Here is a 27,733-nt window from a genome sequence, read left to right on the forward strand (position 1 = left end):
CGGGCCGATGAACCGGGGGCTGAGTTTTCCTTTTCTCCCGAATCTCATTACCCCTCGTGTGGGCGAGATCCTTAGCCAGATGATTTTTTTCATCTGCAAAAATACATTCAAGCAAGTCCAAAAAATCCAAAACATGATCAACACATCATAGACAAATACTAGATCACTTTCTAGCTCAAACACAACAAAAATCCACCATTTATACTCATTTCTACTCAAAATAATAGGCTTCACAGAGCCAAAGATCAAAGAGGGAGTCCATGGGTTATACCTTTGTTGCCTCTTCTTCTTGTATGGATCCCCTCTTCCTCTCTACTTAGCTAGCTCTTCCTTCACTTCCTAAACTCCTCAAACAAACCATACAAACAACACATAAGGGAGGAACCTCAGGGATTCAAGGCAAAGATATGAAAACCATAAGAAGGAAGATGAATGGAAGGCTAAGGAACTTACTGTGTTTTTGTTTTCTCCTCCAACAGAGAGCTCAAAGAGAGGTAAAGAAATGGGATCAGGTGAAACAATGAGATTACTATTCTATTTATATGGCTCAAAACCCTAGGATAATCTCCAATGATGGGTGGAGGGCAAAGGAGTAATTTTCATAGGCTAGAAGATGAATCAGGAAAGGAATTTTGGATGTCTATTGGTCCACCATGCTCCATGGACCAAGGACTAGAATTGCTATTTTAAATACTTTGGAGTTAAAAAGGAATTTTCTCAAAAAGTTTTCTAGATGAACACTTGTTTAAAGCTTCTCAGGATTCTCCCGGTCTCACTCAGATTGGTTTCTTTATTTAAAACTTGGTACGCATGTTACCCGAAAATTTAGGATTTTGGATTAAAAAGAAATTTTGGCATTGAATTAATTTAAAATGTGTCCAAAATAATTTATTCAAACACCAATCAATCGCAAAAATATTTAAATGGAGTGAAAATGGCTATTTTGGAATTTTTTAAAATTGGATTTATGAAATTAAATTTTGGGTTGTTATAGGATCATCCTCGGCCCTCCTTGGTTCAATATTCCTTAAGACATTGTCTTAGGCCTCCATCTCAAATTTTGTGGTGAGCTCCTTCATCAAGTGGCAAAAGTTCTCATCCAACCGTTTCGATGAGGGTATCATATTGTTCTCTCAGAAGGTCCTTAACGCCTCTTCTAACATCTCCATGATTTCGGCTTTGAGTTTGATCGTTCCTTCCTTTTCCTCATGTATGATCTTTTGCCATTTTCGCTCTAAACATGCAAGCTCATCACTAAGGTGTGGTGGGGTATTATAAGGTGGTTCATTCCAATGTGACTGATTGTATGGCTCATAGGATATTCTTTAATCATAATGCCATGGGATGGGTATTTGAGGTGGATTTTCGGGTGGGTAAATATGTTGAGGTTCATATCTGTATGTAGCTTGAGCTTTTTCAATTTGGTATGGTGGTGGTGGTACTGGTGGATAGTGAAATGGAAATGGTGGATATGGTGGGTAATAATGTAGTGGTAAATGTGGTGGATAATGGTAAGCATAAGGGTTGTAATGGGTTGTAGTCCACAAGTGCAAGGTGGGGAATGGCTCAATGATACTTCTCCAACGGGTGGACATCCATAAGGATAAACATCCTTATTCATTGGTGAGCTCATTTGGTATGTTATTCAAAAATTTCCTGCACAAAAGCTTCACCAAACAAGTGTACTTGCAACTAAAAGTAGTTGCAAGGTGAGTAAATATGATATACAAAGTGTTGGTGCCCACTTCCAAAGCAAGTAGCAAAACAAAATATGTACCAAAACAAGAAAACAATGAAATGAATGGGCAACCTAGAACTCTTATCAACACACTCCTAGATTGTCAAACTAAACGCACTCTACTTAGCACCTATTGCCATACCCGGCAACGGCTCCATTTTGACAAATGGATATTTACCTCCACTTGTAGTGTAGTGCGATGGAATGATGGAAAGTGTAAACGGAGACGTGGAATCCCCGAGTGTCGATCTCAAGGATGGAAAATCAGAGTAATTAGAGTGCAAGACAACTGTAGCAATGCATTAATGAAAGTAAACTATGTGCAAGAAAGGTTTATTGGGATTCATATATACAATGGTAGAGAATGGAAAGGTAAAAACAACAAGCAATATATACAACGGGGAATTGGATGGAATTGACTCGTTCTTATACATTCATTGGCCTAAAGTAAACAAGAGGTGATGTAATAGTAGACTATCTTAAGGGAGAATTTATGGAACCTACACTAGGCTACGTAGAACCTAGTCTCTCAAATCCTAAGTCGGGTGAGGCATTTTATCGAACACATGGTGGGTGGTCTACCTTCTCCTCCCGGGCCTAGCCCTCTCGGATCGTAGGACGGGGATTGCAATGAGTAAGACTTCATGGAATAGCATTCTGATGTCAATTCCACTCTCTCATACTCCTCTCCCATTGGAGCTCTCAATGAAGAGAGAAACAATACATAACTCATCAACAACATAAGAACCTAGGTCTAGCATCATATCACATCTCTTCAATCAAGCATTACAAATCATGAAGGCATACTCACTCATTAATTCAATACAATTCCTAGAAAACTGATCACTCAACATAATAGGTTGAACACACAATGCAATTGAATCAAGATAACAAAATAGAAGATGGAATTTAGAGCTAAGAGATGAAATGTTACCAAGTCTTCAATCACATGTGAGGTCAATTCTTGAGCAAATGTAGATCTATGAGTATCTAGTGGAACCTAACCCTAAACTATAGATAGAGAGAATGTAAAAGTATGCTAAGAAATCTCTCAATGAAAGAAAAAAATAATAGATCGTGAAGTAGTACTCCTCTAACAAGCCACTTAAATGGGCTAAAATCTGTAATTTCTGCGCTGACCCAATCCACGAATTTTCCCACGCGCGTGGGAATTTTTGCTCCTGATCCACGCACTTTTCCCACACGCGTGGGCCGGGTCGTGGGTCGGAATCCGCCCTTGTTGTTAGTGTTTTGAGTCTAAAGCCCCAACATGTAATTGGCAAAATTATTATGGCAAATTAGATAGGTTTTCTGTTTTAGAGTCTGTCAGAGTTTGAAGAGTGAAGTTCTGATTGATCAGATATTCCAACATAGCGTCTCAGAATTAAAACCGTTGGAGATCATCTATTGAAGATGCGTATGAGCTGGCAAACGCGGTTTTGAGGTGATATTTCAAGAAAGAATATCAGTAAATCATATCTCTTTAGGTATGGACGAAATATCCTTAAAGAATCAAGATTGATTAGCTATACAAGTCCTACCTTTTACAACCAGAGCTATTTTTGGAGAGAATCAAAGACAAGAAGTATTGATGCATACAAGCCTTCACAAGTTAGGGTTGAATGCTTTGAAGCCAACACTCTCAATACTAAAAGAATACACAGCTCTGGCTATTCCATTCCTTCTCAAGAAATACAGTTTATGGTGCATAAGAAGATGAACTTGAGAAGAATCAATCATGCTTAAACCAGTGGACGCGAAGATCACTCAGTTGTGGGAACAACGTGGGACTGCGTTAGTGAAGCGGACTACATCAGAATTAGCTCTCCATTGAAGGGATTTCATTGGACTTCTGGATGCGCGCTCTCCGACTTCAAAAATCCACTAAACCTCTGTAGACTGGGTACTGACCTTGTGTGGGACAGTTGGGTGAGATCGTTTTTCTCTACCTTTGTACATTGGATTATGAGTTAGTGGATTGGACGCAACGGTGATCGTCCCCCATACGTAGATACACACTGTATCGAACTGGGTAAACAATATTTTGTGTCTTTTACTTCTGTTTGATTTAATGTCCGCACCAAGACTATTCACTGATCTACGACAATGCTAAGTCAATCACTCAAACAGAATCATACTGAAATATTATCTAGACACAATTTTTAACACAAATACAGAAATTACATGTGGTATCAAAGCTTTTAAGTATACATAGTGACTTGATCCGAAAGGGAACTATATTTTTGTACTTTCGTGTGTTTTTACTTTTCTGGCGGACAAACCGCTGTTTGAGTCTTTTGTGACAGATGGATAGGCCACCTCTGTTGGATGGTAATAATTACTCATTCTGGAAAGCCAGAATGGAAATCTATCTTCAAGCCCAGGGAGCTAGAGTCTGGCATGCTGTGATTACTGGTTGGACACCCCCTACAAAAGACGGACCGATGGGTACGATAGTCCGTAAACCAGTAGAGGAATGGTCAATTGATGAATTAACTCTCTTAGGTTACAATAGCAAAGCATTGAATTCAATTGTGGGATCATTATATGAGTTTGTATTCACCCAAGTCACTGGTGTGAAATAAGCCAAGAAGGCGTGGGAGATCTTGCAAACTCGATATGAAGGAACTGATGATGTAAAGCAGTCAAAATTACAAATGGTTCTTTCAGAATTCGAAGCCCTGAAGATGAATGAAGAAGAGGTTATCTCAGATTTCCATAGTCAGATACAGGATTTAATGAATAGGGCATCCGTTCTTGGCGAACCATTCTCTGAAGAAAGGGTGGTCAAGAAAGTTCTTTGCTCACTGCCCAAGAGGTTTCGTATGAAGGTTACAGCAATTCAAGAGAATCAAGGCTGGGAGAAGAAGAGTCTTAGTGAACTAATGGGTAGTCTACACACTTACGAACTTCAAGTGCTGACTGATGATAACCCTAGGTCAGTCAGAAAAAGAAAATCAGTGGCGTTCATTATTGATGCTGATCAAGAATCTGACACTGAAGATGTTGATGATGAATCCCTAGCTTTGCTCATGAAGATTGTCAAGAAGATTTCAAAGGGATTCAGTCAAAAAGGCATGGGAAAGTTTAATAGGAAACAATCCAAGGGTGGAAACTCAACAAATCAGAAATTTGAGTCAACTCCTTCAGTTTTGAAGTCTGGTCAGTCCAAGAATGCATCAAACAGTACAAGTAAAGCCCTAAATCGGTCAATTCAATGTTGGGAATGTGAAGGATTTGGTCATACTCAGGCAGAATGTGCAACATACCTAAAGAGGAAGAAATACATGTCTGCTTCAACCCTAAGTGGTGACAAAGAGGAAAGTGCAGACTAAGTGTTTGATGAAAATACTAGGAACTCTGTTGCACTCTTCACTGCATCAGAAGTTTACTCAGACTGCGATGAGGATGATGAAGACTACATGTCTTCAGACGATGTTGAAGAAAGACATACTCAGTTAGAAAAGGAGTTTGCTAAGCATGTTTCTAGCTGGGAACAATTGGTGAAGGTTAACAAAATTTTGAATGAAAATCTTAGACAGTGTGAGGAACAGTTGAAGAAACTAAATGCTGATATGGTTATGAAAGATGATCTTATTACTCAGATCAGATCTAGAGAAGGAAAGCCGGTAAAGGAACTGGAAGATTTGAAGAAAAACATCAAGATGATGGATACTACTTCTACTTTGGATAAGATTTTAGACTCAGGCAGAAAGCCTAACAGTAAAACTGGTCTTGGTTATGAAAAGGGTCAATCGTCTAGGTCTGCTCCTGTGTTCGTGAAAGGAAACACTTTTGCTTCCACTACTGAGCCTGAACAAGTCCGCACTAAATTTCAGTCTCTTCACTCCAAGATGAAAGGCAAGTATTTCAAATTCAGAAACTATACCCCTACATGTCATTATTGCCTTATTAGAGGTCACACCAGACCAGAGTGCTACTACTTCTATAAGGATCAAAGAGAGGAAAAATTTAGAAATAAATTCATTACTCCTTTCAAGAGACAGATCTGGGTCAGAAAATCTGAAGTGATATGTAATCATACTTCTGTGTTACTGGCTGAGTGTGGAGATCCTCCGTCAGCCTAATGTTCTTTTGTCTATCATTTCGCAAAAAGGGGGAGTAGTGGTCTCAGGGGGGATTGGTTGATATTCAGGGGGAGTGTGTGTGAAGTGTTGGTAGTTGATATTCAGGGGGAGTGTGTGTAAAGTGTTGGAGGTTGTTGCTTTAATTGTTTTAGTAGGTTGTGTGCTGCTTAGCGTGTTTAGAAAGGGTATATCTTTGGTTTAATTGCTTTAAATCATGGCTTTCGTTTTTATTAAGTTTTTTTGCCAAATAATAGCCAAAGGGGGAGTTTGTTAGTGTTTTGAGTCTAAAACCCCAACATGTAATTGGCAAAATTATTATGGCAAATTAGATAGGTTTTCTGTTTTAGAGTTTGTCAGAGTTTGAAGATTGAAGTTCTGATTGATCAGATATTTCGATAGAGCGTCTCAGAATTAAAACTGTTGGAGATCATCTATTGAAGATGCGTATGAGCTGGCAAACGCGGTTTTGAGGTGATATTTCAAGAAAGAATATCAGTAAATCATATCTCCATAGGTATGGACGAAATCTCCTTAAAGAATCAAGATTGATTAGCTATACAAGTCCTACCTTTTACAACCAGAGCTATTTTTGGAGAGAATCAAAGACAAGAAGTATTGATGCATACAAGCCTTCACAAGTTAGGGTTGAATGCTTTGAAGCCAACACTCTCAATACTAAAAGAATACACAGCTCTGGCTATTCCATTCCTTCTCAAGAAATACAGTTCATGGTGCTTAAGAAGATGAACTTGAGAAGAATGAATCATGCTTAAACAATATTTTGTGTCTTTTACTTCTGTTTGATTTAATGTCCGCACCAAGACTATTCACTGATCTACGACAATGCTAAGTCAATCACTCAAACAGAATCATACTGAAATATTATCTAGACACAATTTTTAACACAAATACAGAAATTACATGTGGTATCAAAGCTTTTAAGTATACATAGTGACTTGATCCGAAAGGGAACTATATTTTTGTACTTTCGTGTGTTTTTACTTTTCTGGCGGACAAACCGCTGTTTGAGTCTTTTGTGACAGATGGATAGGCCACCTCTGTTGGATGGTAATAATTACTCATTCTGGAAAGCCAGAATGGAAATCTATCTTCAAGCCCAGGGAGCTAGAGTCTGGCATGCTGTGATTACTGGTTGGACACCCCCTACAAAAGACGGACCGATGGGTACGATAGTCCGTAAACCAGTAGAGGAATGGTCAATTGATGAATTAACTCTCTTAGGTTACAATAGCAAAGCATTGAATTCAATTGTGGGATCATTATATGAGTTTGTATTCACCCAAGTCACTGGTGTGAAATAAGCCAAGAAGGCGTGGGAGATCTTGCAAACTCGATATGAAGGAACTGATGATGTAAAGCAGTCAAAATTACAAATGGTTCTTTCAGAATTCGAAGCCCTAAAGATGAATGAAGAAGAGGTTATCTCAGATTTCCATAGTCAGATACAGGATTTAATGAATAGGGCATCCGTTCTTGGCGAACCATTCTCTGAAGAAAGGGTGGTCAAGAAAGTTCTTTGCTCACTGCCCAAGAGGTTTCGTATGAAGGTTACAGCAATTCAAGAGAATCAAGGCTGGGAGAAGAAGAGTCTTAGTGAACTAATGGGTAGTCTACACACTTACGAACTTCAAGTGCTGACTGATGATAACCCTAGGTCAGTCAGAAAAAGAAAATCAGTGGCGTTCATTATTGATGCTGATCAAGAATCTGACACTGAAGATGTTGATGATGAATCCCTAGCTTTGCTCATGAAGATTGTCAAGAAGATTTCAAAGGGATTCAGTCAAAAAGGCATGGGAAAGTTTAATAGGAAACAATCCAAGGGTGGAAACTCAACAAATCAGAAATTTGAGTCAACTCCTTCAGTTTTGAAGTCTGGTCAGTCCAAGAATGCATCAAACAGTACAAGTAAAGCCCTAAATCGGTCAATTCAATGTTGGGAATGTGAAGGATTTGGTCATACTCAGGCAGAATGTGCAACATACCTAAAGAGGAAGAAATACATGTCTGCTTCAACCCTAAGTGGTGACAAAGAGGAAAGTGCAGACTAAGTGTTTGATGAAAATACTAGGAACTCTGTTGCACTCTTCACTGCATCAGAAGTTTACTCAGACTGCGATGAGGATGATGAAGACTACATGTCTTCAGACGATGTTGAAGAAAGACATACTCAGTTAGAAAAGGAGTTTGCTAAGCATGTTTCTAGCTGGGAACAATTGGTGAAGGTTAACAAAATTTTGAATGAAAATCTTAGACAGTGTGAGGAACAGTTGAAGAAACTAAATGCTGATATGGTTATGAAAGATGATCTTATTACTCAGATCAGATCTAGAGAAGGAAAGCCGGTAAAGGAACTGGAAGATTTGAAGAAAAACATCAAGATGATGGATACTACTTCTACTTTGGATAAGATTTTAGACTCAGGCAGAAAGCCTAACAGTAAAACTGGTCTTGGTTATGAAAAGGGTCAATCGTCTAGGTCTGCTCCTGTGTTCGTGAAAGGAAACACTTTTGCTTCCACTACTGAGCCTGAACAAGTCCGCACTAAATTTCAGTCTCTTCACTCCAAGATGAAAGGCAAGTATTTCAAATTCAGAAACTATACCCCTACATGTCATTATTGCCTGATTAGAGGTCACACCAGACCAAAGTGTTACTACTTCTATAAGGATCAAAGAGAGGAAAAATTTAGAAATAAATTCATTACTCCTTTCAAGAGACAGATCTGGGTCAGAAAATCTGAAGTGATATGTAATCATACTTCTGTGTTACTGGCTGAGTGTGGAGATCCTCCGTCAGCCTAATGTTCTTTTGTCTATCATTTCGCAAAAAGGGGGAGTAGTGGTCTCAGGGGGGATTGGTTGATATTCAGGGGGAGTGTGTGTGAAGTGTTGGTAGTTGATATTCAGGGGGAGTGTGTGTAAAGTGTTGGAGGTTGTTGCTTTAATTGTTTTAGTAGGTTGTGTGCTGCTTAGCGTGTTTAGAAAGGGTATATCTTTGGTTTAATTGCTTTAAATCATGGCTTTCGTTTTTATTAAGTTTTTTTGCCAAATAATAGCCAAAGGGGGAGTTTGTTAGTGTTTTGAGTCTAAAACCCCAACATGTAATTGGCAAAATTATTATGGCAAATTAGATAGGTTTTCTGTTTTAGAGTTTGTCAGAGTTTGAAGATTGAAGTTCTGATTGATCAGATATTTCGATAGAGCGTCTCAGAATTAAAACTGTTGGAGATCATCTATTGAAGATGCGTATGAGCTGGCAAACGCGGTTTTGAGGTGATATTTCAAGAAAGAATATCAGTAAATCATATCTCCATAGGTATGGACGAAATCTCCTTAAAGAATCAAGATTGATTAGCTATACAAGTCCTACCTTTTACAACCAGAGCTATTTTTGGAGAGAATCAAAGACAAGAAGTATTGATGCATACAAGCCTTCACAAGTTAGGGTTGAATGCTTTGAAGCCAACACTCTCAATACTAAAAGAATACACAGCTCTGGCTATTCCATTCCTTCTCAAGAAATACAGTTCATGGTGCTTAAGAAGATGAACTTGAGAAGAATGAATCATGCTTAAACCTGTGGACGCGAAGATCACTCAATTGTGGGAACAACGTGGGACTGCGTCAGTGAAGCGGACTGCATCAGAATTAGCTCTCCATTGAAGGGATTTCATTGGACTTCTGGATGCGCGTTCTCCGACTTCAAAAATCCACTAAACCTCTGTAGACTGGGTACTGACCTTGTGTGGGACAGTTGGGTGAGATCGTTTTTCTCTACCTTTGTACATTGGATTATGAGTTAGTGGATTGGACGCAACGGTGATCGTCCCCCATACGTAGATACACACTGTATCGAACTGGGTAAACAATATTTTGTGTCTTTTACTTCTGTTTGATTTAATTTCCGCACCAAGACTATTCACTGATCTACTGACTGATCTACGACAATGCTAAGTCAATCACTCAAACAGAATCATACTGAAATATTATCTAGACACAATTTTTAACACAAATACAGAAATTACACTTGTTGTCTTCATCGGAGTTGTAGCCCTTGAAGTTTCCGTTCCAATGCCACTTAAATCACCTTCATTTGGGCACTCCTAGCTCAAGATATGCTCAATCTACCAAACTGTCACCAGAATGCCCTTCTTTAAGCTCAAAACCTACAAAACACTAAAGTGCACAAGTTTATGGGCATTTGCAACTCATTAGCACATTTTGTAGCATTTGCATCATAAATCATTCACAATTGACTCTAAATAAACACAATACAACCCTTAAATGACCTCTAAATAGTGATGTCTTTGGCACTTATCATATCTAAACTATCTTTTCAACTGCACTATATAATATTTGATGTTATAATTTATGTAATTATATATCGATCTAAATAGTCGTAAAATATTATAGCAAATCCATTCCGTGCATCGCACAAGTAATAATAATAATAATAATAATAATAATAATAATAATAATAATAATAATATTATTATTATTATTATTATTATTATTATTATTATTATTATTATTATTATTATTATTATTGGTTGGAACTTGGAAAACGGTTTAATAGTGTTAGCGATGATTGGTTTTATGAAAGACATATACATTTTTTAATTGTATTGTGTATAAAATTAATAATATACTATTTTTGATTGAAAATCGGTGAAAGCAATGAATGTTTTAATGATTAAACATATCCATTTTTCAAGGACCATCAATTTGAATGTTATGTATTTTGAATACATAAGGTCTCTTGTTGTTGTAGTTTTTAGAGAAAAAAAATGGCAACATTCGTATAATTTACAACTACATATTTCACACATTTCATAACTTCTTTTAATTTCATGACACAAGACACAATTACTAATTTATTCTAGGTACAAAATTAATAAAGTACAAAATTTCATAACACAACTACACAAGACACAAAAATTCACAACATAAAACACATACACATTCATCAGGATCCACAGTGCACTATGAATCTTGATCCATGGTATAAGGATTGACAACAAACACATAGACTAAAATCAATTTTTTATAACAAAGTCCCCTATTAGCTCAATTGGTTAGAGCGCAGTGAGTACTAATATCAATCGCCAATTGGGGCCAGCTTATTAATTGTTAAGGATTTTAGCAAAAATAAATGGTCAATTTTATAATTATTGTAAAATTTTAAGTTTGTAATATTTATAAAATTTATCCACTTGTTTTTCTCTTTACTTTTTAGCAACTATCAATTGTTTATCTACCTAAATAGATAGATTAGAGCAATAATCCTCAGTTTTTGCATGTTCCTCGCTGGTCCATTTTCACAGCTCTACTACATATTAGTATCCTTCTCGCGGGATAGGACTTATCCAATTAAATTTAGATTGAGACACATACAGAGCAGTTCTTCCAAGGACATTACAATATACATGTGAATTTGAGCTTTCGGTCATACCATATTATATTTTTCAAATCATATTTTGATTAAATTATTATACTTTATTTGGTACAATATTTCCCATGCATATGATAACATTCCACAACTTAGATGTATAGTCTAAACTTAGTATAGCCATTCGGATGGCAAGTAGATACCATTAAACAGCTCAAATGACTCATTTGTTTCCTCAACTTCCTTCTTTGGATGACTTGTTTGCACATTCTTCTCCTTCTTCAACTCTGAAAGTATACAAAACAAAACATTTAAAATGTTAGACTTCCAGCTAATTAATAATGTATTACATTTCTAACATGATGTAAATCATTTCATTAGTTTATGTTCAATTTCTGTGCGATACCTATGTTATTTCATAAAGTTTAGACTTTGAAATAACCCAAAAAATATATTAAAACTTCAACTTACTATTTTTCTTGTGATTGTCATTGGTTGGTGGCATTCCTAAAAACACTCCAGTTCCAAAATAAGACTTAGGGAGGGAATTTTGAGAATATGTGTTGCGAGGATGAAAAACTCCTGTTCCTTTAGAATTCCAGCCACGGTCTTTCTTTCCTTTCTTTTGCTCAAACATCTTTGACTATATATCAAGAAGTTATATGTACGTATATAATTAATTATTTGTGTGTATGTATGTGACCAAAAGGAAATAAAATATAAGTTATTGCAAGAAAATAAAATTGAAAAGAAACAATTGGAACTAAGTTTTTAAGATCCACATTAAAAATAAAAATTCAAAAAAAAAATATTTAAAGCCAAGTTGTATTAAACGATTGTATAAAATTTGTGGTTTTTCATATTTTCACCCAAGATTTTTTTTTTTATATCCAAGAAAATTGATCCAAGTATAAGGATTTATATCCTTTTAATTAAGCATTTGTATTTAATCTTCATATTTTATAAAGTAATATAACATAGATATTGTTCTTTTTTGAAAGCAAACATATGTATTGTTATTCCCAAATAAAATAAAACAGTAACGTGATTTTGAAAACATACAATAATATGAAAACTTACCGACTGTGTCTTGATCTCAAAATTTTGTATTGATGGATCATCCAGAACAAATTTGGTACAACCTGAGGCAAGCTTGGTCAAAACTTCTTCATCTATGTAATTCTCACCAATTTTTTGACATTGAATTGGTTGAGTGAAAAGTATATTCATAGTGAATACTATGATAAAAGTACAATTTAAATTTATTTTATGAGCAAAACCAAGTCTATGATATATTTATATATACATAGAGATCACAATTCAACTTATATAGTATACACACGCGATTGATGAAATATGATTTTTTTGACTACGTTTATAAATATCTCATGTTTAATTGAATCTCGATCACCTAATACAAATCAAAGAAATGCAAGTGTAATTATTAGAATTTTATGATATTTGGTTCAAGTATGCAAGTCTAAAACGCACGCATTATATATTATGGAAAAAATATGCATTACCTTTTATATACATTGTCTTATACTAAATATATATGCATCCATGTGGCTATCCCAAATGAAATGTCAGGTTCGAACCCTAATGAGGATATTGTCTCTTTGTGTTTCAATAGATTGAGAAAAGTATATATGTGGACAGATACTATATTATAATAGAATCAATAGTATTCAAAAAAAAAAAAAAAAAAAGTACTCCGTAATAAATATGCACGACCCAATTAACATGCATTGACTCAACCTAAATATACTTGCATCAATCAAGAAGTCAAAATATGTGTGATTTTGGATAAACACACATGTTTGTTATAAATTCACGTCTTTTATTACTTCAAACTTCTACATATTATTGAATTACTCTCTACATTTTTTTACGATTCAAAAGAAAATACATAATATTTTAGTTTTTTATTCTTTTAATTAAAATGATTAAATTTATAATACTTAATTAAGAACATCCATCTTTGTATATCCATTCTCTTAACCATTAAGAATAGAGATATTCGGATATTTTTAAAACGAAATAAATGCATTTTCTCACTTATCACGAGTTGACTCTCTTCACAATTTGTAATCTATAAATTTTTAATCAAATAGGCCACTGAACTTTTACACATTGTGCAATTGAACCATCGAACAAAAAAAAATGCGCAATTAGACCATTAAGCATTCAGAAATTGTGCAAATATCATTTTTTACAAGTTACTTCCAAGTTTTCCATAAATATGATGTCATAATATCAAATTATATATAAAAATTTATTTTAATTATAATTTTTTTTAAATTAAAAGAAAAAAAAAACAATTTTTAAAAAATTTCCACCTTCTTCTGATTTAAAAAAAAAAAATTATTTTCAAAGAAAAAAATTATTATTTGACACTTTTCCTAAAAAATTTTGGTGACTACAATCTAACCTATAATTTGTAGTCTATAATTAATTATAAGAATCACTTATTAATAAAATATTAATGTATTGTTCATTGCCCACACAAATGAGTTAATATTTGTTGTCACAATGCAAACATATTTTTTTTTTTTTTGCATTCCTCGAATATAAATTCACTAGAAAGAGTTAATTCTTCATTTATTTAGTCTTTAACTATAATAATATTTTTTTTATTATTATGAAACTGGACGGATCCTTGAGTGAATAGTTGTATCATCCCGTTTGTAGGAAGATAATAGGAATATAATAAAGTAAAGAAAAACAAGAAATATAGAGAGAATCATCAATCATTTATTATTCATCGTTCAATCCAATATATACATGATACATAGAGTTTCAGTATATGTACAAGTCTATAAAAGATGAAGAGATATTATCATAATATAATTTCTCTAGTAATGTCCACATAAATGTATTTATAACACACCACCCCCCCCCCCGGAACATTATTATATCATATTCATGCATCGTTAAAAGCCCACTAGAAAAACTCGGTGGAAAAAACTTTGTGAGGAAAAGAGTACATGTTATGTGTGTCTTTAAAAAAAAAAAAAAAAAAAAAAAAAAAAAAAAAAAAAAAAAAACCTTTAATTAATAAGATTATATCAGAACTCAAACAAAGGAAAAAGCTTACAACTGTTAGTCTTCAAGACCCAATCTTCATGATTGTTTCAAGTAAATCTTACTCTCCTTGATGATAACAATCTTCAAAACCTACATGTTCTAATATAGTAAAAATATTGTTCTAAGATAAGTGTAGATAACAATCTTCAAGATTGTCACTAGAGTGAACATTCTGTATAATAATCTTGTGGCTCTTCTAGAGCTCACGTGGGTTGAATTTTGAGGCTATATATGCTTCGTCAAATATTTTGGACATTTAGGGAGGGCGGGGGGGGGGGGGGGTGTAAAAAACATAGCATAACCAGAGTGGGACTTACCATAATGGGGATCAAACAAAGTAGCCAGTACCCAATTAGCCCATCAAAATCATATATTGATTTCTCATATAAATGTCAAAATCTTTGTACCTCGAAGATACCAGAGGATATGTTAAACAATGTTCCAATATTTCATTGTAGGAGAAGAACTAAATGTTATTAGCAATTTCATTACAAATACAATGTTAGGCCAGTATCGATTATAGAACTTCTTGTCTTAAATTGGTGCTTCAATGACAATGAAGTTATGGACTTTTGGTCCCATGATATCATCATTATCCTATTTGAGTCTAAACGGTTCCTTATCTACTTCAAGAGATTATTAGGCAACCATTAGTGTGATAAGAACATCATCAAGCATTTTTCAATGTAGGCTAACTGGTGTGTAAAATTTCTTCTAGCAAATACTCAATCTGCAGGTCAAGATATAATACTTTGGTTTCCCAAGTCTTTCATTTCAAGTTCCGTCTTTAGGCATGAGCTAATATCACCAAGGTGTTTATGTAGTTCAATGATGTTTATATCATCAACCCCGACCGAGATAATAAATAAACAAATAAATAACTCAATTAGCAATTATTTAATGAACACATAATGACACATATTATTTGCAGAGTTAATTCCACTATAGGTCTCTGTCTTTAGTGACAATTCCAAATTTAGTCCTAGACTATAATTTTTGCCACTTAACATCTCATACTATTATTTTTTGGACACTTTTAGTCCTTTTCATGACTTTTCCTTTTTTAGTAAGGGCATTTTTGTCTCTTTATATTTTTCTTTTGTTATTTTGCAGGTTTCAACTGTTCAAATTGGTTTAGGACTTTAGGTTAATTCCACGCCAGTCCTAATTACTAGCTAAGATTCAATTGAAGACTCAAGTCACTCAACTTCATCTGCTTCACCGCTCCTTCACAAGTTCACCAGGCGAAGAATGAGAGTACCGATGTATATTTCATCTATGTAGCGATGTTAACTTTTTAGGAAATGATTCTTATGCACTCAATGGATAATCCTTCAAAAACTTGTTAGGAATACGATGATACTCTCGTTCTACGCATGGTGAACCTGTGAAGGAGCAGTGAAACAAATGAAGTTGAGTAACTTGAATCTTCAATTGAATCCTAACAATTAGAACCGGCGTGGAATTAACCTAAAGTCCTAAACCAAATAAACCGGTTGTAATTGAAAAAAAACAAAAACAAAAAACAAAAAAAAATATGAAGAGACAAAAATGCCCTTACTAAAAATAGAAAAAGTCATGAGAAGGACTAAAAGTGTCCAAAATATGATAGTTTGGGATGTTAAATGGCAAAAACGATAGTTTGTGACTAAATTTGGAATTACCACCAAAGACAAAGGACCTATGGTGGAATTAACTCTTATTTGCATATTCATTCCTTATTTATGAGGAAAAAACACTCAGTCAATTATTAACTATTTCAAGTCATATAAAGACCTTTGTAATACAATGATATACATGTTGCGATTTTCATCTCTTATCATTTCGAGAACTTTAAATCCATCAAAGACTTTTCAAATAAATAGTAGCTGCATATATTAATTTGTTATTTACTACCAATGATATTATGTAGCGAAACTTAATGACATCTACTGCAGGAGAGCGTATTTGATTAAAATCAATTCTAGGTATTTGTGTGAACCATTGGGCTACAAAACTCACTTTATATCACACCACCTCATTATTTTTATTTCTCTTTCGCACAAATACCCATTTATAACCTATACGGTTAACATTCAATGGTGTACGTGTTATAAAGAAAATACATTTATTTTAGCTAGTTGAGCTATGTCTTAATTGCTCCTTTATATATATTAAATAGTCAGGGAACTTCTAGTGCCTAGTTTTAGATTCAGAATGTCATATAATATGAGCAATTGTAAAGGCTATTGTGTTGTTGACAACTATAATATTTTTTAAAAATCTCTTCCATGCATATTTCTAAAAGGTTTATTGCAATTTCTAAGTCAACCAAATCTAGTCATTTCTCGAAAATATTCAGATCTTGTCGTTCCACATCTCCAATATTATGATTATTTCGTATACCTATAAGTTTACTGAGTTTTTTTGCCTTCTAGACGAACGTCTTGAGGACATAATTTTTCAAGAGATTTCTAGAGTGACGAAATTCTTTACTAGATATAATTTTTCGAGGATTCTTATCTTTTACAACGATAGGTCTTCCACAGTTATGGCATCAAGGAGCATTGGTAGATGTATTTTGTCTAATCTGGAGAAGGTATATGGATCTAGTCACTCTATTATGATTAGTATGATCAATAGATATGTTTGACATATTATTTGCTAAAAGTTACAAATTGAATATCTTCTGAACTATCGATTCAGTCTAACTAGTACGTGCATTTAAATACTGAATATTTTTTAATTCAATGAAATTTCTCATAATTCTATTAAATTTGGGTTTATATCTCAAGCCTAATGCTAAGAAATGATCTTCATAAAGTATAAAGAAACCCATTTGATTACCATTGTGTACGTATGTGTAATTTTTGGCCTGTGTACGTATATATTAGTTGCTATATACTATCGATGTAAAACATATACGCACTGTCCATGTAGAATATATATGTTTATATGTTAGTTGCTATGTATTCTTGTCTTATTATTTGAGATGGTAATGACATGGCTATGCATTTAGGGCATTCCAAAAGGAGATTTTGGAGGAATTTTGGCTCAATTTTTTAGAAAGGAAGAATAAGGTGGAAGAGAGAGATGGATGAGAGAGATGAAATTTTTTGCTCCTGCAAGCACCCCTAGTTTTGCAAAATATGGATCCTACAATTTGAATGAAGAGTTGTGCCTCAAGTGCGTGAGGCGCAACTGGTGTGTAAATCAATTTAATTTTTTTTTTCTTTTTAAACTTTCGATTTTTTTTTTCCTTCCCTTCCATTTTCTCTTTTCTAATTACACCTACAAAAATTCATCAAAATCGTTACCATTGAGGATGCCGAGGGACCGGGCCAAGTCATCATTACCACATAATCAGTGACATGGCTAATTTTGTTATTTAATTGCCATGTCATCATTGCCACATAATCAATGACCGGGCCAAGTCAGACTCCATTGGAGGTAACCTGCAAAAAAGCTAATCGACAAATTTTTAGAAATAGGTGTGTCCAATTAAATTATGTTTTAGTTGATGGGGTTAATTAAACACTGCAAAATAGTAAATAGACCTATTTAACACTTGTGCCAAAGAATTTAAAAAATAATAAAGACCACAGTTGGGCGTGAATATGAAACAACTAAATAAAAAGCAAACATGGACTATTAAAAAAAGTTAATAAATATTAATAAGATTTATTCAATTTTATTTTATTTTTATTTTTTAAAAAAATAAAATTAAATAAAAAACATTGCTAGTAAAATGATGTTCAAATACTAGATGAATAGAAGACTCAAATAGGGGAGCCTGTGTTCTAACTCAAATACGCAAGAGAAACTCAGTTGGTCATAGATGTAAAATTTAGAAAAAAATGATAAAGAATTGAGCCTCACCAGCTATAATATAGAAACAACCTTTCAAAGTGAAGAGGATTCTTTGTGCCCCACATCAACTATTGTCATGTAAGTATGATGACGTGACACATATAATGTCATCGCAAGGGACCTATGCTCATAGGTACTTAAAGGTAACAAATAGTATGTTCATTTTTATGAAAATCAACTAAATAGAAAATATGTCATTTTATGACGTTCAACCAAACATTAAAAATTTAAATTATTTTTTTTTAAAATGTAAAAATTTGTGTGAGACCTTTTCATGAATTTTTGTTTGTGAGACAGGTCGGGTAAAGATAAAATGTACAGAGTAATACTTATTTTAGTAAATTGCTTATATGAAATAATGTAATACTTTTGAAGAAAAATGTAATACTTATATATTTTGATGTAAAAGTATTACATTTTTGTTTATAAATACAATATTACTTATAAGGGAAAATATAATATTTTTAAATAAAAAAATAATACTTTTACATCAAAATATAAAAGTATTACATTTATCCTAAAAAATATTATATTTATAAGTAACAAACATTTTATTCTTTATTTAATACTATATTTGTTGTTATAAATATTACATTTGCATATTGACTCGATCTAATTTAACTTATCTCAGATATATAAAAATATATGAGACAATCTCACACGTGACTTTTTAAAAAATAAATTATTTTTTAAAATTATTTTCAAGTTTCCAAACATATCTCTTTTAACTCGAGTTTTTTTTTTTTTTTTTTTTTTTTGAAAACCTCTTTTAACTCGAGTTAACTACTTGAAATGAGTATGACTTTGGAGTGCAAGTATACTGTATACCTCGGCGCTTCTTGATAGCAAAACAGTAATTCTAGAGAAGTGCGCAAGGTATATCGAGTTGGGTTGTTTGATGGCTATATGCCGATCCATCCTCATAAACTCGCCAATTCCTCGTCGCCATTTGCAGCCGATAATCGCCAATTCCACTTTCTCTCCCCCTCCGAGGTTCTCCAAATTTACAGCGTTGCCACTCCTCCGCCATAAACGCTCTCTACCTCCCTTCGCGTCACTCTCCATGGAAACTCCTCCCGAGGGTTACCGTAGAAACGTAGGCATTTGCCTCATGAACCCTTCTGACAAAAAGGTTGTGTTTTTATTAGTTATTGATATAATGTTTTTTCTTGTTTGGATCTTAATGTTAAATTGTTTATGGAGTTCGTTTGTGAATTTTACAGATTTTTGTTGCTTCGAGGCTTGATATACCTACTGCTTGGCAAATGCCTCAGGTATATTTTGGAAAATTCCTGATTATTGGGCTCAATTTCAATATCATTTTTATTTACTCTGTAAAGTAGTGGAATGATATTTTTGGGGTGTTTGAAATAGTCTCTTCATAAAGGATGTATGAGCTCAAATCACCAGCTTCTATTTACTCTAATTTGGAGAAATATAGAAAATCTGTGTTTGCTTAACAATATCTCTTATCTTAGCTAGAATAGATTTCAAATAGATAAAATGTGTGTTTTTTATTAGTTTCATTCTGGATCACTTGGTCTCAATTTTCTGTTTAACCCATAAAGGAAGAATGAAGATTTTGCAAATTACCTTCCCAATTCAATCCTTGTCCTGTTACCTGGAGTTGACAAAAAGGGGATTTGTATACAATGATATACTCAATGCAAATGACCCTCTTTCTGTTGAACATATAATTGTAGTGTTTCATAACCATGCATTGCGTTATCTTTTGGTGAAATTCAGATTTTGAAAATGATATTTCTTCAAAGAGTTATCCTATTTGTCTGTTCTTGTAAATTGTTATATGGAATACAGTTTTTTACGATACGTCAAACTGCCTACTATAGTTCTTCCATCTAATATTGATGACCTTAATGCAGCTTTTCTACTTGATTAAATGTCTTATGCTAGAGAAAATATACCGTGGTTAGATATGCCCAATTAGGGGGCGCTTTAGAACTCAAATTTTTGGATCCACTTCAATATCAATATTGTGTTGCTTGGCATTCATTCTAGCTGTAATTCATAATAGAATTGAAGGCTCGAGTGTGAAGCACGCTATGACTCTATGTAGCACTTTGACAGACATAGGCACCTCTTATTAGACATGGATGTAATTACATGTAGTTTCTTTATTAAAAAAAAAAAAAAAAAAAAAAAAAAAAACAACAACAACAACAAGGGAACAATGTATCGGTAGGGCATGTCTTGTCTTTGACTCTTTACTCATATTTATTCAATGAACAAAAATTATAGCATAGGAAGCTTGGTACATTGATTTCGCTAAAAAATACTTTAGTACAAAACATTAGTTTAGTGCCATCAAATATGGAATATGAAAGCTTACTTTGGACTTCCATACTTGCTCAACAAATCTCAATACAAAGAATATACCAAACTAATCCTTGATCTAAATCTAGTTAGGGTAAGCTGAAGGAGTGGTGGGAATGTGGGATGCAACATTAGGACTAATAAGGAAGACATAAAAATGTATTTGGTGTCCCATACATGTTGGATAAAACAACACATACCCTTTATGTGTCCACAAGGTGTGTTCAAAATTAGTATACAGACTTTAGTATATGTATTTAAAACATTGGTATCCATGCTATGCAGGCAATAATTTTGCAGTTATCTATGGAAAAGATCGTTCCTGAATATTTCTTTGAAATGTTAACTTTTTTTAACACCTAATAAATACATATTCTGAAACAGGGTGGTGTTGATGATAATGAAGATCCTAGAAATGCTGCCATCAGAGAACTAAGAGAAGAAACTGGAGTTACTTCTGCAGAAATTATTGCTGAGGTTAAAAGTAGATTCTAAATTTATTAGTTGTTGGTATTCTAGTCTTAACCCTTATTTTGTTCACAATGAAAGAGGACATTTGTTGTTTGGCTGCAGGCTTAAAGATTTTTTTTCTTTTTGAAACACTCGTGATTATTTACTAGGTAGTATCTATTCTATACTTTCTCAATCTTTTTCAGCTCAAAGAATCAATGCTCCCACCACCAAGGTTTGATCCTGTGAGTCTGTGACCACCCATTTGGAATGGTAACAGAGGTGTCATCATACTACATTGTAGTTGGCTTAAAGATAGTTGGCCCTTTAAAATTGTTTATGCTAATATAATACGTAGTACAAATATTTGTTATAATTGAGTCATTGGAACTTGTACAAAAGCTCACTCTAAATCCTTCTGTTTCTTCAGTTTGATATATAATCATGGGCATTACCAAACTGGTTCTTGACATAAAATGTTGCATACAGGCGCCATACTGGTTGACATATGATTTCCCACCCGATGTCAGGGAAAAACTTAAGCGTCAATGGGGATCTGACTGGAAAGGTCAAGCGCAGAAATGGTGGGTGCATCTAATTCTCCTTTTGGTCCCCGTGTCTACACTCTGCGCTCTATGCAAACCCATGATTAACTTGAATTTTAGACTACATTGATTGTTGGTAAATATAGCTCTTTGCTAAATATTAACAAATGTTAAAAATCAACCTTGTGTGCCCATACCGTGTCTTGCGTGTGACATAGTTGCTTCTATTGCATAATTGTAGGTCACCAATTTCCAGATATATTGCTATTGTATGTCCTGATGCTCTCTAGTGTTGAAACATTTATAGGTTCCTCTTTAAGTTTACCGGAAAGGATGAGGAAATCAACCTTCTGGGCGATGGGACCGAGAAGCCTGAATTCGGAGAGTGGTCTTGGATGTCACCAGAACAAGTTGTCAATCATGTAAATCCAGCTCCTTAACCCCAAAATATTTGTTAACATTATTGTTCCTTATCATTAGAGGATCCTCGTCATTTTGCTCGAAATATTTCCTCTGCAGGCAGTGGATTTCAAGAAGCCGGTTTACAAGGAAGTTGTGTCTGTTTTCACTCCATTTCTTCAATAGGCTTCGGCTATGTTAATTCTGCATTGTCTCAAGGGACCTTTGCCAGAGAGTAGAATGTGTTATATGAACAGATGGACTGAAGAGTGAACACTCCTATAGGACTATAGGACATCCAAAGATAAGTGTTGAGGAACAACCCATTTCAAGACTATATTGGGGGGTGTATTTAATCAAGACTTATATCAATTTTTAAAGGCTTTTAAAGTGATAGATTTTAAATGACTTTTATAAAATATCTTTAGCTTTTAAAACTCTATAAAAGTATGCATGACAAACTCAACGGTTGTAGTACAACTAGAGATATTCATTGGTTCTTTAATTGTGTAAGGAAAAATTGCACTTTTACTTTTAAAAAAAATAAAAATTATTCCGCATGAAATTGCGCCGTGAATCTTGAATGCAAGATGTAACTTAGAGTTCTACTTGATTTTATATTAAGCAAATAATCATATCCATTAATTAGGTTATTTATCAGTTATAAATAACAAAAATTAAATGCAAAAAATAAATCAAGTACACGAAGTAGTTACGCAGTACGGAGCGCACGTCTGCTCAATCCACTAATGATGTTCACCAAGGAGTTTTACAAGAGGTAAGTACAAATAGCTCAGCTCTCACCTAAAACAAAGTAATAGATTAAGAAGATGACACAGTATAGAATATCATTGATTAAGAAGATGACACAGTATAGAATATCTTTTCTCTCAATTTGGCACTACTCAATTCGTATCTTTCTATAATGGGATTGCTTCCTTTTATAATAATAATTAATCCACCAACTTGATCCATATTAATAGCATTCCATTATCTTCGAAGAATCACAACAGTACTCAATTCGTAGCTTTCCATAATGGGATGATTTCCTTTTATAGTAATAATTAATCCACCAACTTGATCCATATTAATAGCATCCCATTATCTTCGAAGAACCACAACCACATTTTTGATTTTGAATTCCTCATACTACACACTCTGCTGACTTCCCTTTCTCAAACAACCAGTAATTGATAGCCATTCAAAATAATATTATATGATAGGAAATAGTCCAAAGAGCTTAGTCTAACTTAAATATAATTAAAGTAAAACAAAATAAATTAGCCAACAAAGGTTTAATGTGTACCAACTTTGTACATTACACCGCATCTGTAAATATGTTCCCTTAATTATAAAGTGAATACATTTGCTTTCTTTATTATTTCCTCAATTGTATGTATGGTCACATATCCTCATTTGTAGATAAAAAAGACTAAGTTTTGTTGGTCAAATGGTAATGAATGAAAAAAGAAAAGAAAATGTTAAGCATAATTATCCGCTCAGTTTCACCAAAAAAATAATTATCCGTTCATGGTACAATGTTAAAAAGGTCTCATTGACTTTGGTATTTTATTTTTTGATGAAGTTAAGGAAAAAAATTTCTTACATTAATAGAGACACAACCTTAAAGTTATTATTTAATATTAAATTAAATTCACTTAACCACCAAGACTATGTGGTCTAATGGTACCCGGGTTGGACTTCCATTTGGAAGGTTACGAGTTCGAGCCTCAGTGGAGGCGTTATTGGTTCTTTGTGTTTCAGTAGGTTGAGAAAGTATATGAACAGATACTACAATGTAATAGGACCAGTAACATTCAAAAAAAAAATTCACTTAACCAGTTTTCAAAAAGAAAAAAAAAAAAAAATCACTTAACCATTACAACTACTTAATGTAACAATTCAATTAATAAGTTTATATACTCCGTATTAGAAAACACTCAATTGATTTATAGTTAAATTTTATTGGGCCTAAAATTTGAATGGACACTACTCCAAGGTTAGTCCAAGATTTTTTTTTTTTTTTTTTTTTTTTTTTTTTTTAAATCATTAGGCCACCCAAACAAGAAAATAAATTTATATGTTGACAAAATTCAAAGTTTATTTTAACTATATTTTCAATTCACTCATACAATTTTTTGAACCAAATAATGCAGTATGCACACACACACACATACACACAAACACACGTTAACTTCATATATTATGAATCATTGTTTTTACTTTGCATCGAACCTATAAAATGATATGATTGGGCATGCGAGGGGTAAACATGGCCACCCCTCATCATTCAGGCAATCTTGGTTGCTATCAAATGGTTGTTTGAGAACAACCTTGTGGCCCAATTTTCGCTAGACAGTTTATTTATTTATTTTTACTTTAAAAAAAAATAATTTTATTTATGCCGAGTCATCACCACATCATATGCCAATCATTGCCACATTGAAAAAAATAGCATGCACAGAAATCTAGTCAATGTCAAATCAATGGTAACATATGAACTGTGTTAGATTAAGACTCAATTGTTTTTTTTTACCGATTTAACCATTTAAGACTGCTCGACGAAATTTTTCTTAGTTAAGTAGCTCAATTACACTGTTTGGTTAATTTAGCAGCCTTGTATGATACAGTACTTTATTTTCTTAAAATTAACTGGGTGGAAGAACGCTTGGACAGAGCGGTAGCCACGGCGGATTGGTGCACCTTATTCCCTCATGTCGCAGTATAGAACAATGATGTTGTAACTTCAGATCATACTGCCTTATATGTTGAGCTTCATGGTCCCCGAGTTGCTAAGCAAAGGAGACAGTTCATTTTTGAGAATGCTTGGCTACGTGAAGTGGGTTGCAAAGACACTGTTCTATAGTCCTGGTTGCGCTCTATAGGCGAACATCTCCCTAAGAGACTTGAACATTGTGGTATGGCTTTGAAGAGATGGGGAGGTAATTACTCAAAACGCCTGGAGAACGAAATTGTTTCGCTGTAGTCTCGATTAAATACTTTAAGGGGGAATCAGGATGCAATTTCTTTAGCTGCTGTCAAGGATTTGGATAAAAGGATCTCTGAATTAGATGAACAGCTAAACATCTATTGGCGCCAAAGGGCCAAATAACACTGGCTCTTGAAGGGTGATAGAAATACAAAATTTTTTCATCTCTATGCGTCGGCACGTCATTGGAAAAACACTCTTGTTAAGCTGCTGGATGAGAACGGTAACATGACAGAGGGAAAAGGTTTGTTTGGCCTAGCAAAACGTTATTTTCAGACTGTTTTTACTTCAAAGGGGGTGCATATTGATGGTAGTCTGGATGATTTTGTACCCAAAATTTCTGAGGCTGATAATCAACATTTGTTACGTCCTTTCATGATGGAGGATGTCAAAGAAGCACTCTTCTCTATAGCGCCGGATAAGTCACCAGGACCTGATGGCTACAACCTAGCTTTCTATCAATATTTTTGGGGAGAAATTGGAACCGACGTGGCTCAGTTTATTCTTCAGTGTGCAAAAGGGAATGGCTTTCCTGAGGGTATGAATGATGCATTTATCACGCTCATACCTAAGAAACTTAATCCTGTTGCTATGGGAGACCTCCGACCAATTGCTTTGTGCAATGTGACTTATAAAATCCTCTCTAAAATGATTGTGAATAGACTCAAGGACATTCTTGATGGCGTGATATCGGACACACAGAGTGCGTTTATCCCTGGGCGACTTATCACTGATAATGTGTTGGTAGCCTCTGAGGTGATACATTATTTGAATCGTAAAAGGGAAGGGCGTGATGGTTGGTGTGCTTTGAAGCTTGACATCGCTAAAGCATATGACAAGATGGAATGGCTTTTTATGGAATCAATTTTGAACTGTATGGGTTTTCATCCTAGATGGGTACAGCTAATGATGCTTTGTGTTATGACAGTCCGTTACAAAATAATGGTGAATGGGGGACTGACTAATTATATTCAGCCGACGTGTGGTCTACGGCAATGGGATCCATTGTCTCCTTACCTTTTTATTATGTGTACAGAAGCTTTATCCCATATTATATTAGGAGCCGTGAGGAGGGGCAGAATTCATCGTGTGTGATTGCTAGAGGAACCCCGGGTGTTTGTCACCTCTTCTTTGCCGACGATAGCCTTCTTTTTTTTTTCAAAGCAAAGGCACAAGAAGCTGAATCTGTTAGGGAGTGTCTGCAACAGTATGCAAGAATGTCAGGCCAATGTGTTAATTTCAGTAAGTTTTGCATAGTTTACAGTAGAAATACTGACTTAACTACTAGAAATGCAGTGGCTGGGGTCTTTCGTGTTCAACAAGTTCTGAATATTGATCGTTACTTAGTACTCCCTATGGGGATTGGAAGGAACAAGAAGGAGGTATTTTCATACATTGAAACCAAATTGAAACAGCGGCTAGGCAGATGGAATAAAAAAAAAAATTTGTCTAGAGCCGGGAAAGAGGTCCTTCTTAAGAGTGTGGCACAAGCTCTCCTTACTTATACCATGAGCATGTATTATCTACCGGAAAGTTTTTGTGACCGCATTGAGAAAATAATGAACAAGTATTGGTGGGAGTCTAATGGTAATCGAGGTGGTAGAATTCGATGGAAGTCCTGGGGTAGTATGTGTTTCCCTAAGGCTAAAGGGGGGCTTGGTTTCAAAAGATTATCTAAGTTTAATGTAGCCTTACTGGCAAAACAAGGGTGGAGGTTGCTGTTAAACCCTTCATCACTGCCTGCGAAATTGCTAAAGGCTCGTTACTTTCCTCAGGGGGATTTTCTGTCTGCGAAAATAGGTGCTAACCCAAGCTACTGTTGGCGCTTTATTTTAGCAAGTCAAGATTTACTACGTCGTGGTTGCTTTCGCCGGATTGGTAATGGGAGGTTAACGACGGTATGGAACCAACCTTGGCTTCCTGATGATGCCAACCCTTATATTGAAACTCCAGTAGCAGACCATGACCGCCACATGAAGGTAATTTCTCTTATTCACTCAGGCTCTAATGATTGGAATATCGAGTTGTTGCAATCAATCTTCCTACCTCATGATGTTGGACTTATCCTTAAATTCCCGATATCTGTGGATTATGACGATGCGTGGTCGTGGCGTGGAGATGTCATAGGTCTATATTCGGTCAAGCATACCGTATTTTAACCAACATCTATAAACAGAGCCTGGATGGTTCCTGGAGTAAAATCTGGAAATTAAGAGTTCCACCAAATGTGCAAAACTTTCTTTGGCGGTGTGTACATAATGTGCTTCCTATGCTAATGACTTTGCATAGTAGAAGGGTAGATGTTGAAGTTGTTTGTCCTTTATGTGCACAGAATCCCAAAATAGTGGTTCATCTGCTATGTTATTGTGATAAGGTGATTCCTTTGTGGCAGGAGTTGACAAGCAGTACACCTCCTTCGGATGCTGATGGTTTTGCAAGCTGGCTTGTGGGCAATTTATCAAATCATGATGCAGCTCTGAAAGTAGCAGCGATTTGCTGGAGTATTTGGAAGGGTAGGAATAATCTCATTTGGAAGGCTCAGCAGTGGGATTACACTCATATTAAAATTCAAGCCTTACGTCTAATTCATGCATGGTCTGATTTGCAATAAGAAAGTATTCAACATGTGCCACATGATACAGACTTGAACATTATGGAAGGAGTCTCTAGAGTCTATGTCGATGCTGCAGTTTTTTAAGGGGATGGTCAAGCTTACTTTGGGTGTGTGGCATTTGATAGCAATGGTACTTATATTGGAGCTAAAAATGGCCATATCCAATGCCTCAACGATATCTTATTTGCAGAAGTGATTGCTATTCGTGAAGCTATGTCTTGGATAAAA

The 27,733-nt window shown here is 34.6% G+C and overlaps 1 protein-coding gene across 1 annotated transcript; it reads left to right on the plus strand.

The window, feature by feature from the left end:
- Nucleotides 1-18,981: 18,981 nt before the first annotated feature.
- Nucleotides 18,982-22,341, plus strand: LOC109186983 (nudix hydrolase 26, chloroplastic-like). Its single transcript, XM_019337147.1, has 6 exons — nt 18,982-19,306; nt 19,398-19,448; nt 20,893-20,985; nt 21,448-21,542; nt 21,811-21,925; nt 22,023-22,341. Exons 1-6 carry the CDS (start codon nt 19,073-19,075, stop codon nt 22,086-22,088), a joined length of 654 nt encoding a protein of 217 aa, XP_019192692.1. The 5' UTR covers nt 18,982-19,072; the 3' UTR covers nt 22,089-22,341.
- The last annotated feature ends 5,392 nt before the right edge of the window (nt 22,342-27,733 follow it).

The sequence above is a fragment of the Ipomoea nil genome, unplaced genomic scaffold (genome assembly GCF_001879475.1).
Source record: "Ipomoea nil cultivar Tokyo-kokei standard unplaced genomic scaffold, Asagao_1.1 scaffold1416, whole genome shotgun sequence".
NCBI classification, from domain to species: Eukaryota; Viridiplantae; Streptophyta; class Magnoliopsida; order Solanales; family Convolvulaceae; genus Ipomoea; species Ipomoea nil.